Raw genomic sequence first — 13,341 nt, forward strand, 5'->3', positions numbered from 1 at the left:
GTGCAGTGGCGTCAGTGATCTCGGCTCACTGCAAATTCTGCCTCCAGGGTTCACGCCATTCTCCTGCCTCAGCCTCCCGAGTAGCTGGAACCATAGGCGCCCGCCACCACACCCGGCTAATTTCTTGTATTTTTAGTAGAGACAGGGTTTCACCATGTTAAGCATGATGGTCTCGATCTTCTGACCTATGGATCCGCCCGCCTCAGCCTCCCAAAGTGCTGGGATAACAGGCGTGAGCCACCGCACCCGGCCGGCAACACCCTACTTTCTAAGGAGGCAGCTGGCTGCAGAGTCGTGGTGTTTACCCGCTGCGCTCATGAGCCCTGCACACCATCTTACTCTGTTTCATTTCAGTTAAGAAACCAGGCCAGGCGCAGTGGCTCACGCCTGTAATCCCAGCACTCTGGGAAGCTGAGGTGGGCAGATCATCTGAGGCCAGGAGTTTGAGACCAGCCTGGGTCAGTATGGTGAAACTCCGTCTCTACTAAAAGTATAAAAATTAGCCAGGCATGGTGGCAGGCGCCTGTAATCCCAGCTACTTGGGAGGCTGAGACGGGAGAATCACTTGAATCCAGAAGTGGAGGCTGCAGTGAGCTGAGACTGCGCCACTGCACTCCAGCCTGGGTGACAAGAGTGAAACTCCATCTCAAAAAGAAGAAAAAAAAAGAAACTAGAGAGGCCCAGGGTCTTCCTGTCCACAAAACTGTGGCTGAGGATACCCATGTCCCACAATGTTCCTGAAAAGAAGGTGCCAGCCAGAAGCAAGGCACCAGCCCAAACACCCACGTGACGAGATGCACATCGCGTATTCTGGGCTGGCACCAGAGGCATCTCTCTCCAGCTGCTCTTCAGGGAACCGGGAACACACAACTCTCATCTGCTGCCTCTCCAGCTCTGATGGTGCCTGATCACTCATCCTTCAGCAGCAACTTCATAGCCATCTTTTGAAAATCAATCACTTATAAATTTCTCCCACATCTAAATTTACTATTTGATAACAACCCCACACTTCGATATGAATGACATACGCTAATTATAAAAAACTACTGAAGACTACAAAAATACACAAATCACGTGAAGCCTCGTGGCCCAGCAATGACTCCTTCCAGAAGTCTTTATGCACAGGTTCACAGGTGAAATCACACTATGCCCGCGGTTTCCTCGGCATGCACAGGTTCACAGGTGAAATCACACTATGCCCATGGTTTCCTCGGCATGCATAGGTTCACAGGTGAAATCACACTATGCCCGCGGTTTCCTCGGCATGCACAGGTTCACAGGTGAAATCATACTATGCCCACGGTTTCCTCGGCATTCTACGTAAACACAGATCTCCACGTAGGCAGATACTACAAAGCATCGTGTGTGTACTTCCGTGCTATGCACAGAGGCAGGGGGCAGTCAGAATTCAAAGCCCAGCTTGGGTACTGGTAAATTGTAGTTTCCTGGACCACTTACTTAACTTCTAAGTGTGAATGTTCCCTTATCCATAAAATGGGATAACAGGACAGTCAATGAAACACTTCCAATGAGGTGCTGGCTGGCAGACAGAAGGGCTCCAATGGCAGCTGTGTCATTATCATCAAGGACTCAGAACCACAGGGTCAAAGGCACACACATTTTATTAGACCTAAAAGCCTTAATTGTATCGGCGGCTAATTCCCAAACACAGGATTTGGAAGTACCCACAAGCATCTCCCTCAGTGCAGGCAGAACTACCAAATTCACAGCAGAGGGCCCTACGGGCATCATTTAAAGGATTCTCAGCTGTGGGAGACCCAGGCCCCCCCCCCCACCTGCCCTTTTCCTAGAGCAGTGCTGTGGCTTCCTGAGCAAGAAGACAAGCATTGTGGAGTGGCTGGAGCCAGATGAAGCCAGTTTTCCACAGCAGGGCTTTGTCCAACAGCTCTGCTCTTTTTTTTTCCTTTCTTTTTTTTTTTTTTCTGAGACAGGGTCTCATGTGGTCACCCAGGCTGCAGTACAGTGGTGCAATCACAGCTTGCTGCAGCCTCAAACTCCCAAGCTCAATCCTCAGTCTCAGTCTGCTGAGCAGCTGAGACTACAGGCATGTGCCACCACACTCAGCTAATTTTTTTATTTTCTGTAGAGATGGGGTCTTATGATGTTGTCAAGCTGCTCTCAAACTCCTCGGCTCAAGCAATCCACCTGCCTTAGCCTACTGAAGTGCTGGGATTACAGGCGTGAGCCACTGCACCTGGCCCCCAAGAGCTCTGCTCTTATATATTTCACTTGTCCGTGCTTTCAGAGACAGTATCAACCCAACTGCTTGGTGACTGTGAATAAATAAAGTCCAAGTCTACATTCTCTCCCACCTTTTTATATATATAAGGTTACTTGTTTCTGCACATGATTACAAAAACTGAGTAGGGATGAATTAAGGTCCATGCCTTTTTTTTTTTTTTTTTTTTTTTTTGTGATGGAGTCTCACTCTGTTGCCCAGGCTGGAGTACAGCGGCACGATCTTGGCTGCATGCAGCCTCCGTCTTCCAGGTTCAAGCAATTCTCCTGCCTCAGCCTCCCGAGTAGCTGGGATTACAGACACCCGCCACCATGCCCGACTAATTTTTGTATTTTTAGTAGAGACAGGGTTTCACCATGTTGGCCAGGATGGTCTCGATCTCCTGACCTCAAGTGATCCATTTGCCTCGGCCTCCCAAAGTGCTGGGATTACGGGCGTGAGCCATCGCACCTGACCCACACCTATCTTTTTAAAGAGCTGAAAAACATCATGATGTCCCCGCTACCTCTCTAAAGTCACTCCTGAATCTTCAGAAGTCCCTGCTATTCTTTGACCTCTAGGCTTTATTCAGTATATAGACTAAAATCCAGAAAATTTATTCTCAAGGAAAAAGGATGCAAACACCACCGGTCTAATTTCAACGCTGCAGGACAATGATTCCATCTTGCTGTTGGAACATTCTTCTCATGTTTGAGACCGTTCCAAGGCACCAGCTTTGAACTAAAGATACACATATCTTTTATTTAAAGTACAGCAGAGCTAAATGAACACTTTGGCAAGTATCTCTTTGTAGACTACAGATGTTCCTTAACTCGGGATGGGATCATGTCCAATAAACCCATTGTAAGTTGAAAATACTTAAGTCAAAAATGCACTAAGGCCAGGCACAGTGGCTCATGCCTGTAATCCCAGCACTTTGGGAGGCCAAGGCGGGTGGATAACCTGAGGTCAGGAGTTCCAGACCAGCCTGGTCAACATGGTGAAATCCCATCTCTTTTAAAAACATAAAAAATTACCCGGGCGTGGTGGCAGGCGCCTATAGTCCCAGTGACTCAGGAGGCTGAGGCAGGAGAATCGCTTGAACCCAGGAGGCGTAGGCTGCAGTGAGCTGAGATTGCGCCACTGCATTCCAGCCCGGGTGGCAGAGTGAAACTCTATCTCAAAAAAAAAAAAAAAAATTGAATACACGTAACCTACCTAACATCACAGCTTAGCCTGGCCTGCCTTAAATGTGCTCAGAACACCTACATCAGCCTACAACTGGGCAAACTCACCTGGCAACACAGTGTCCCGTACAGCAGGGGTCATCCCCCTCATCACTGGCTGACGAGGAGCTCTCTGGCATCTCCAGAGTACCTGGGGGCATACTGCTGGCCCAGGAAAAGATCAAAATTCAAAACGTGAAGTATGGTTTCTATAGAATGCATACTGCTTTCACACTCGTAAAGCCAAAAAATTGTAAGTCAAACCATGGTAGTTTGGAAACCATCTGTATTTCAGAAGAAGGTGGCGTATTGTCATTGAGAAAAGGACCATATTATTGAATCAATAGCAGTCTATAGTATCAGAATCTGGAAACTGAGAAACAGGATGTCTAGTTTCCCATATTAAAAATATAAATGATAAAGGAATGAGAGAAATAGACAAGGAAGAAAAGGAAAAAGGCTCCCTCTGAAAGTAGGGTAACGAGGCCTGAACAGCTGTGAAGTTGAGAAATTTTCAACACGGCAGCAGTAAAATGCAAAGTTGTTCTATTTCTTAGATTTATTAGTAAACTTTATAGGCAAGGAAGCCAACTTCAGAGTGAAGAGAATAAGAGGTGTTGCATTAAGTTCAAATACACCACCACACCTCCAGCTGTAACTGGGAAAATGACCAGCGTGTGGCCTCAGATTCCTCACTGCATAAACCATCAAGGAGACCAGGAAACCCGAGGGGAGCAACACCAGGGAGCAATCACAGTGCTTGGCAGTGAACAGGACCAGCAGAGCCACGGCGAACGTGACCCACGGGGTCCCTAAGGAGGGCTCCCACACCACTGTGCCCCACGCTGCGCAGCTCCTCCGTCTAGAGAAATGCACTCCAGCCCTTCCCAGACTCCTGCCCTCTGTTGGGAGTGAGTCACACATCCCCCTAGGACTAGTTGCGGACACACTGAAAACACGATCCCTTGCTTCTCTCACCACACTGCGCCCTCCTCTCTGTATCGTGGAGGATGCTAAGAGTGGAGAGTGTCTGCACGTCACAACTGGAGCACGTTCCTGATGGCAGAGCACCAGCTGTGGAGTCAGAAGTCTGAGCCCACCACTGAGCAGCCACGCAGCCCTCCAGGCAAGTGACCATCCTGTGACTTGGTGTCCTCATTGTGAGACGGACAAGTTAAGGTACAGGAAGAGCTCTAAATCACACAGGAGCAGCGACCGCTCTCTCAGGGCCAGCCTTCTCAAATCACTGAAACGGGTGAGCAGTCAAGACCCGGCGTGGATGGACGTATTATGTAAGCAGAGGTGCAGCAGAGTGCAAGGTCAACAGAGACCCAACCAAACGTGAGTCTCTTTACTAACACTGAATCCAACATCACACACCTTCCTGGGAGAGAGTGACTGCATTTAGAGAACAACAGCCTGCCACCCCGCTTCATAGGCTGGCTCCAAGGACCAGAGAGACCTGCAGCAATTCCTACAAAAGAGCCAACAAAGACTCTCAGACTCGCATCCCTTCAGTTATGAGGAGGGCTTCCCTGTACTCTAGGGGGGGCCCACGTTGTCCCTCTCATGGAGGATAGGAGGGAATGCCCTAGGCGGGCCCTCCGGGCAGAACTCACTCCTCCTGGACACCCTCACAGCTCCAGGTGAAGAGGAAGACACAACATGTAGCCATGGACTGAGGCATCCGGAACGGTACAGAGAGCTCCCTGACCTTCCAGATCTTACTTTATGATGGAGGAAAGACTGAGGCATCAGAACGGTACAGAGACCTCTGCGACCTTCCAGATCCTACTTTATAATGGAAGAAGGAGAACTTTTTGGAATTAACACTTCTAATTTCTTTTTTTTTTTTTGAGATGGAGTTTTGCTCTTGTCACCCAGGCTGGAGTGCAATGGCGCAATCTTGGCTCACTGCAACCTCCGCCTCCCGGGTTCAAGCACTTCTCCCGCCTCAGCCTCCCAAGTAGCTGGGATTACAGGCATGTGCCTTCACGCCTGGCTAATTTTGTATTTTTAGTAGAGATGGGTTTCTGCCATGTTGGTCAGGCTGGTCTCGAACTCCTCATCTCAGATGATCAGCCTGCCTCAGCCTCCCAAAGTGCTGGGATTACAGGCGTGAGCCTCCGCGCCTGGCCAACACTTCTGATTTCTACTGAGGTTTGCTTCTGGAGTCTGACAGCCTGCTTGATAGCTACAGGACAGACACAAGCCTGGACTTCTTCCAACATCAGTCTCCTCACCCACGAAATGGGGCACAGCCACCAGTTTTCCCAGTGGGGTGAGAACCCACAATGGGTACAAAACTAACACTCACAATCACTAACATTTGCAGATCGACCAACACGATGATTCCATTCTCAAACGTTCCTTCTTTTTTTTGACACAGGGTCTGGCTCTGTCACCCAAGCTGGAGTGCAGTGGTGTGATCTCAGCTCATTACAACCTCCCCATCCCAGCCTCAAGGGATCCTCCCACCTCAGCCTCCTTAGTAGCTGGGACTACAGGCATGCACCATCATGCCTAATTTTTGTATTTTTTTGTAGAGGTGGGGTTTTGCTATGTTAACCAGGCTGGTCTCCAACTCCTGGGCTCCAGTGATCCACCCACCTCAGCCTCCCAAAGTGCTGGGACTACAAGTGTGAGCCACCATGCCCGGCCAGGTTCCTTCACTGACTCTCAGATGAATGAGATCCACTTAGGCCTGAGGCCAGCTGCCTCAGCGATTCTCCATGGAGAGGTTCCCTTGCCTTATTTTACAGCCCGTCATAATTTCACCATCTTCACATGCCATGTCATGTGATTTATAAGGTAATTCATGTAGCCCCTGACAGAAAAGGAGTCAAGCTTCAAAAAAATACCCATTGGCCGGGCACAGTGGCTCATACCTGTAATCCCAGAACTTTAGGAGGTCGAGGTGGGTGGATCACCTGAGGTCAGGGCTTCAAGACCAGCCTGGCCAACATGGCAAAACCCTGTTGCAGTGAGCCGAGATCACGCCACCGCACTCCAGCCTGGATGACAGAGAAAAAAAAAAAAAACATATATATATATACATACACACACACACACACACACACACACACACACACGCCCCATCTCCAGACTCCCAGGTAATGATTTTAATTTGAAATTAGATAACATGCAAGGTCAGGTGCGGTGGCTCATGCCTGTAATCCCAGCACGTTAAGAGGCCAAGATGAGAGGATCACTTAAGCCCAGGAGTTTGAGACCAGCCTGGGCAACACAGGGAGACCCTGTCTCTCTTTAAAAAAAAAAATTTAGCTAAGCATGGACACCTGTAGTCTTAGCTACTGAGGAATGTGAGGCAAGAAGATCACTTGAGCCCAGGAGACCAAGGCTGCAATGAGCTGTGGCTGCCACTCTGTACTCCAGTCTGGGCGATGAAGTGAGACCCTGCCTCAAAAAAATCAAAAAAAGATGACACGCAGGAGGAACAAGATGAAGAGGTAGGCCGGGTGCGGTGGCTCACGCCTATAATCCCAGCACTTTGGGAGGCCGACGTGGGCAGATCACTTGAGGTCAGAAGTTCGAGAACAGCCTGGCCAACATGGTGAAACCCCATCTCTACTAAAAATATTTAAAAAATTAGCCGGGCATGGTGGTGCACACCTGTAATCCCAGCTACTCGGGAGGCTGAGGCAGGAGAATCTCTTGAACCCAGGAGGCAGAGGCTGCAGTGAGCCAAGAGAGAGCCACTGCACTCCAGCCAGTCTGGGCAACAGTGAGACTCCATCTGAAAAAAAAAAAAAAAAGACGGAGAAGTACTGTACACCTTAAGAAAGAGTCCCCCTTAGAAGCCATTCTCCCATTTGGTCAGCTGGATCCCAGACACTTGATTTTCCACACCCTCTTCCCTGGGACTTCTGTGATCTCAAGTAGAAGAGGGCAGATGGTATTTTAATAACATAGTAATTCCATTAGAAAAAAAATGTGACTTAATATTATTAATCTGACAGGCAGAAATGTTGGGAATTGGACTCAATGAATTTAACCAACTTCTCTCCATTTAGTACCAATTACACTTCATTCAACCAGGGAGAACTACAAAAAACATACAAGTAAATTTAAGAGCTTGCTGTAAAGCACTTCATTTTGAAGAAATCTTCCTAAAACACTTAGAAGTTATTTTCCAGAAGATTTATATTTTATAAATTCAATAAAGGGTTCTTCTTTTCCTTTAGAAAACTGTTAGCTTTAAGATAACAGTTTGCATATGATTACTCCTTTTTTTAAAATCCCCAAGAGTTTACATGAGAATGCTAGTAGTTCAGTCCTGAATGAAAATAGAGAAAGAGAGAAAAGAACTCCAAATTTAGCTACATCAGAAAACTAGAAAACAGTTTCAGTGCACACACTGGGCAGAATGTGCACATTAAAACCCACTCCCCGTGCAGCCTTTGCATTCATTACATGTTATGCTAACATACAGGATTTATGTTAAACTCTACACACTGAAAGTTTTTATAGTAGGAGAATGTGTAGGTTATCATTAATTCAAGTTTTTTTTTTTTTATTACCAACCACATGCCAGACACAAGTGATGCAAGCACAAGATACCAGCTCTGTCCTCAAGGAATGGCAGTGTGGCTATTTAAGTGCTGGCACCTGCCAGTCCTCTGAATAGGGAGCATGCTTTTGCTTTTAGGGACAGTGCTAGGAACTGGTGGAGAACACAGCCACACCGTGGTCTGCCTGCAACCTCCTGGACCTCCCCACACCCGCAGAGGCCCTTGGCCTCTTTTCTTTCCCACCCACATTCAGACCCTGGGTGACCTCATCTGATGTGACCTCCAGTCTACCTCCAGCCCAGGCTTATTCTTTTAGCTCCAAACCTGTAGACCCAAAAGCCCACTGGACATTGCTACAAGGATGTCTAACAGGCGCCTCACATTCAACACACATAAATCCAAACTCGCAACAGAAAGCTTTCCACCAGGCAGGACCTCCCCAAGTCTTCCCCATCTGAGTTTCTTAGCTCAGGTCATACACTTTGGGGACATCTTTAACTCCTCCCTCTCTACCTATCCCTCTCCCAACTTCCAATCTATAAACAAATTCTATTGTCTCAACCTCCAAAACACATGCAGAAGTCAACCTCTTACCCACCGTGAACTAAGCCACTGGCATCTCCTTGCTAGCTTGTTCAACAGTCTCTTAGCTGGAATCCTTGCCTCTGCCCTTGCCCCTCTGCAGTACATTCTCAAAAGAGATGCCAGAGCAAGCCTGTTAAACAGTCTATCATGTTACTCCTCCTCTTGAACAAAATCTTCCAAAGGGTTGCCATCCTATTCAGAATAAACACTGAAGTCCTCACTATGACCTGGCAAGGCACCACTATTGAGCCTAAGTCACCTCTTTATCCTCAGCTCCTGCTTTTCCCTCCACCACCAGCTGCACCCTAGCCACATCAGGCTCTTCCTACCTGCCCTTCCTCCTACACTGCTTAAGGCTTGGTCAAAACTTCACCTTCAGAGGGAGACCCTTCCTGGCCATCCTGGCTACAATTCTGATCCTCCTCATCCTCGGTCCAAGTCACTGTCCCCCAGGAGCCACGCACTTTGCTGCTAATGCTGGTCTCATGTCTAGAACGTTAGCTACCCCAGGGCAATGGTTTTCATCTATGTTGTTACTTCTCTAGTCCTAGTGTCTAGAACACTGCCTAACACACACCTGACAGTCAGTAATAAACAGTGTATTGAATGAATGACTATCAGAACAAACAGACAGAAACTGTATTACACATGGTCAAGGAAGGCAGAATCTTCAAGAACTCTAGAGATCAGAGGAGGGCAGATCATTAATCATCCCTGAAAGGAAATATAGCACCAAGAAAGAAGGAAAATTCCCCATGATATCCTACAAACATCATAAATGTTTTTATCTTTTTTTTTTTTTTTGAGATGGAGTCTTGCTCTGTCACCCAGGCTGGAGTGCAGTGGCCGGATCTCAGCTCACTGCAAGCTCCGCCTCCCGGGTTTACGCCATTCTCCTGCCTCAGCCTCCCGAGTAGCTGGGACTACAGGCGCCCGCCACCTCGCCCGGCTAGTTTTTTTTTTTTTTTTTTGTATTTTTTAGTAGAGACAGGGTTTCACCGTGTTAGCCAGGATGGTCTCGATCTCCTGACCTTGTGATCCGCCCGTCTCGGCCTCCCAAAGTGCTGGGATTACAGGCTTGAGCCACCGCGCCCAGAGACCTTTAAATGCGACTTTCCTACTGATTCCGCCTGCAGCAGCATCCCGTGTCCTATTCAAGTATCATCGTGTCAATATGGTTGTCAAGAGAAAATAAAAGACAAAAATAAACTATCATCATGTAACAACGTAACTGTTCTCCTAACCTGAACATGATGATTTTCATATTTTAGGTCATATGACCGACACCGAACACTGTTTTTGACCTTAACCAAGTCTCTCATATGATACTCCAGCCTCAAGGTGTCGAAATGATAGAGGCAGGGGGCAGACAAATACTAGGCAGAGAGGGGCGGGTCACCAGTGAAACCCAACCTTCAAGCCACAGTTTAAAGCCTGAAAGCCAAGCGACGAGTCTCTGATAAATCCAGACTGGACTGCAAACCTCTCTTCCTGTTTGGTGAGCTTTCCTCTAATTAATCCCCACCCTTCACCTATTTTACATATACTTACCCTTCTCTAATTGGTTTATTACACTGTTGTGCCCATCTTTGAGTGGTGACTTTGTTTTAGCCTTTTTTGCATACTCACAAACAAATCAGCACACACTCCCCATTCTGAGCCCATAAAAGCCCTGGACCCAGCCACGCCAAGGGAGACCACCCGACTTTGGGGGGAAGACCACCCTTGAGTCCCCTCTCTGCTGAGAGCTGTTTCACCACTCAATAAAACTATTCTCCACCCTCCTCACTCTTCGATTGTCAGTGTAATCTCATTCTTCTTGGATGTGGGACAAGAACTAAGGACCCAATGAATGCAGGTACAAAGAAAGCTGTAACACTGTGGCCCTCAGCCCTCTGCCGGGAAAGGGCAAGTCGCCCTACGTGACAGCCCACAGCAACAGGAAGCAGCCGGGGACGGAGCTAGCCCCAGAGCTATAGCCTGGAGCAGGGCAAGGGGAGTGACAGGGCTGTTGACACTTTGCAACACCCCCTCTTGGGCTTCAGGGCTGCAAGCATCCCTGCTTAGGCGCCACTACCTTCCCCTTGTCTGAACACCAGAATCCACTGCCCCCTTGTCTGGATGCTGGAGTCCACCATGGGAGTTGCTTGCCACATGTCTAGCTGTAAGCTCTGCAGATCCCACTCTGGTGTCTGCACTTGAAACAGCTGGCGGGACCCGGCACTCACTCACCCACACACCCACTCCCGCCAGGGGCTGAGCATGAAGTCATGGCGGCCATGGTATCCGTGCCAGAGTGCAAACCAGGTGCCACCCGGTGGGCCAAGTAGACAGGGCATCTCCTGCAGCGAGCCCGGACCCAAGCAAGGCCTGGGCAGGGGCCTCGCCAGCTGGAGGTCTCTGGCTGGTAAAGTGGCTGAGAAAAATCCTGCATCACAAACAATACCTAATAAGATATAATACAACAATTGTAAAATAGTAAACAACAAATAGTACACAGCTGCGAATAGTACAACAGTGTCTGACAGTTACTCTAAAAAATAAACTTCACAAGATACATACTTGGTCAACATGCTCCTTAGGGAGTCAGGGCTCCTGTTTCCTCCAACCAACTACCACATTTAGGTGGGGAGCTGCTACAAATCATTTAAACAGATATTTGCAATACGCATTACAGTTTTCCTACTCAGATCTTAATAAATTCGTGTTGTAGCTGCCAGAAAAATAGTAAGTAAAGAATGACATTCAGAATGACAGAATTAAACCAGATGAAAATCTTTCTTTACAGATGGGGGATACTGGATAAAAGGCAAATCAGTTCCCAAAAGAATGAATGGGCTAAAACTTCTGTGTAAAAATATTTCTAGGGCTACTGGGCAAGCGATGGGTTTTGGTACTGACTTAAAACTATCTTGCCAGCAAAAATGGAACGGAAGCATGAAAGAATAGGCAAAAACACCAACACTACACACACACACACTTTCTCTCTCAGGAACCCAAGAAACTAAGACCCGATGACACAAATTCACTATTTCTCTTTCTCGTCACGGAAAAGCAGCTTGGAGGATCTACCAGTTACTAAATTGAAAACAAAAACAAAAAAGATGCGTATATTGTGATGAATACGTCATATTTCTCGCCTCCAACCTACCAATAACTTCATAAAAGTTAAAGAATTTCCATCCCTTCACGCTCAGCTGCGGGAAGGCTACGCTTTCGCCCGCCGCTGGCGTTCCCGGTCCGGACCGCGGCCGCCCCGTCCGCCGCCGCGCCACTCCCCGCCCGGCAGGCTCCGCCGCTCTCCACGGCCGACCTGGCGCAAGGGCCTGCGCAGCCACAACCTCCAGAGCGCTCCGGACGGGACCGGAAAAGCAGCAGAAGCTCCAGGACAACCGACAGCCGGTTCCGCGGCGCAGAGCGCCGCCGTCCCCCTCCCGCGCCCACCGCCCACCGCCCACCACCCACCAACACCGCCCCGCGCTCCTGCAGCGCCCGCCGACCCGGCCCAGCCTGGCCCGCACCGGTGTGCCCAGGAGGGAGTCGCGGCAGCCCGGCCCCGAGCAGCAGAGGCCGATGATAAGGCGAGCACCTCCTGCGGAAAGGCAGGTCCCCGGCAACTCCTCACCTGCGTCCATCTTCCCAGTCCGGCCGCTGACTGACCCAAGCGGCGTCGCTCCGACGGGCCCGCAGCGCGACGCGGCGACGGGACGCCGCGGGGGCCAATCGGGGCGCGCGGCAGGCGGCAAAAACGATACGGCGCGCTAGCGGAAATACGCGGGAGCCGCCATTTTGGCGTACGGCCGGGCCGACGCGAGCCGGGGGCGCCCTGCGAGCGGCGTGGGGTCGTGTCGCGGGACGACGGCTCGCTCTGCTGTCCGACGGGACACTGCGTGCCATGGGTGGCGCTTCCTCTTCTTAGAGGACCCGGGAGCAGTTGTCCAGGCGGCAGGGGCGGGCTCTGTCGCCGTCCGAGCAGCCATCTTGCGGTACGGACGTGCCCGGCGCGCCCATGTCGCCGTACGGTCTGGCCCCGCCGGAGCGACTCCTCCACCCGCCTGCCCGCCTGCCGGCGGACGCTGCGAGGGGCCGGCTGCGCCCCGCTGGTCCCGAAGCAGCCCGAACCCGCGCCTGGCTAGGACGCGGGGGGGGGGCGGGGGCGGGCCCGCGGTGGGCGTCTGCGCCTCCATCTTGCCGTACGGCGCGGACGCCGCGGGCCGGCCCACGTCCCGAGCCGTGTCGCCGCCGCGCTCCCTCCCTCGGGGCGGTCCGCGGGCGGGCGGGCGGGCGGCGAGGGCCGGGGCCTGGCGGCGCGGCTGGGCCAAGGCCCGCAATGGTGATCTGCTGTGCGGCCGTGAACTGCTCCAATCGGCAGGGCAAGGGCGAGAAGCGCGCCGTCTCCTTCCACAGGTACGCGGGCCCCGGGCCGCCACGCCCCCGCCCCGACCCGGCCCTGCGGGGAAACTGAGGCCCCGCGGCCGGCCCGAACGCAGGGGGCGGGGGCGCCGGGCCTCGACTGCCGGGGCGCGGGGGAGCGGGCGTGGGCGCTGTGTGACCTTGGCCCGGCCGCCGTCTCTGGGCCGGGCGCCTGGGGCAGCGCGGCCGCCCCCACCCCGGCCGCCCGGGTCCGCCCTGCGCGCGATCGATCCGGCCGGCGCCGCGGCTTCAGAAGCCGCACGTTCTGGAAGCGCAGGTCCCGGGCCGATTGTCCTGCTCGGCCGCGACTGCTGCCTCTCCCGACCGCGGACGGTCGGCCTGGATG

The 13,341-nt window shown here is 51.2% G+C and overlaps 2 protein-coding genes across 7 annotated transcripts in view; one reads left to right on the top strand and one right to left on the bottom strand.

Annotated features, from left to right (window-relative positions):
* ATG4B (autophagy related 4B cysteine peptidase) overlaps positions 1–12,718 on the bottom strand; it is a 32,150-nt gene extending 19,432 nt beyond the window's left edge. For 2 of the 6 annotated variants that reach the window (XM_033229469.1, XM_033229468.1), the window contains exon 1: positions 12,208–12,289. Coding sequence is in view for 3 of the 6 variants with exons in the window: in XM_033229466.1 (XP_033085357.1) it covers positions 12,208–12,217 (10 nt within the window). In the remaining 3 variants the exon portion in view is untranslated. Of the gene's footprint in view, positions 1–12,207 lie in introns of all 6 variants that reach the window. The other 4 variants (XM_033229466.1, XM_033229464.1, XM_033229465.1 and 1 more) reach the window with 4 other exon arrangements.
* Positions 12,481–13,341, top strand: part of THAP4 (THAP domain containing 4) — a 49,786-nt gene continuing 48,925 nt past the window's right edge. Inside the window, exon 1 of the mRNA XM_033229461.1 lies at positions 12,481–12,989. Coding sequence (XP_033085352.1) covers positions 12,592–12,989 — 398 coding nt within the window. The 5' untranslated portion in view covers positions 12,481–12,591. The remainder of the gene's footprint in view (positions 12,990–13,341) is intronic.

The sequence above is a fragment of the Trachypithecus francoisi genome, unplaced genomic scaffold (genome assembly GCF_009764315.1).
Source record: "Trachypithecus francoisi isolate TF-2019V2 unplaced genomic scaffold, Tfra_2.0 Lachesis_group13, whole genome shotgun sequence".
NCBI lineage: Eukaryota > Metazoa > Chordata > Mammalia > Primates > Cercopithecidae > Trachypithecus > Trachypithecus francoisi.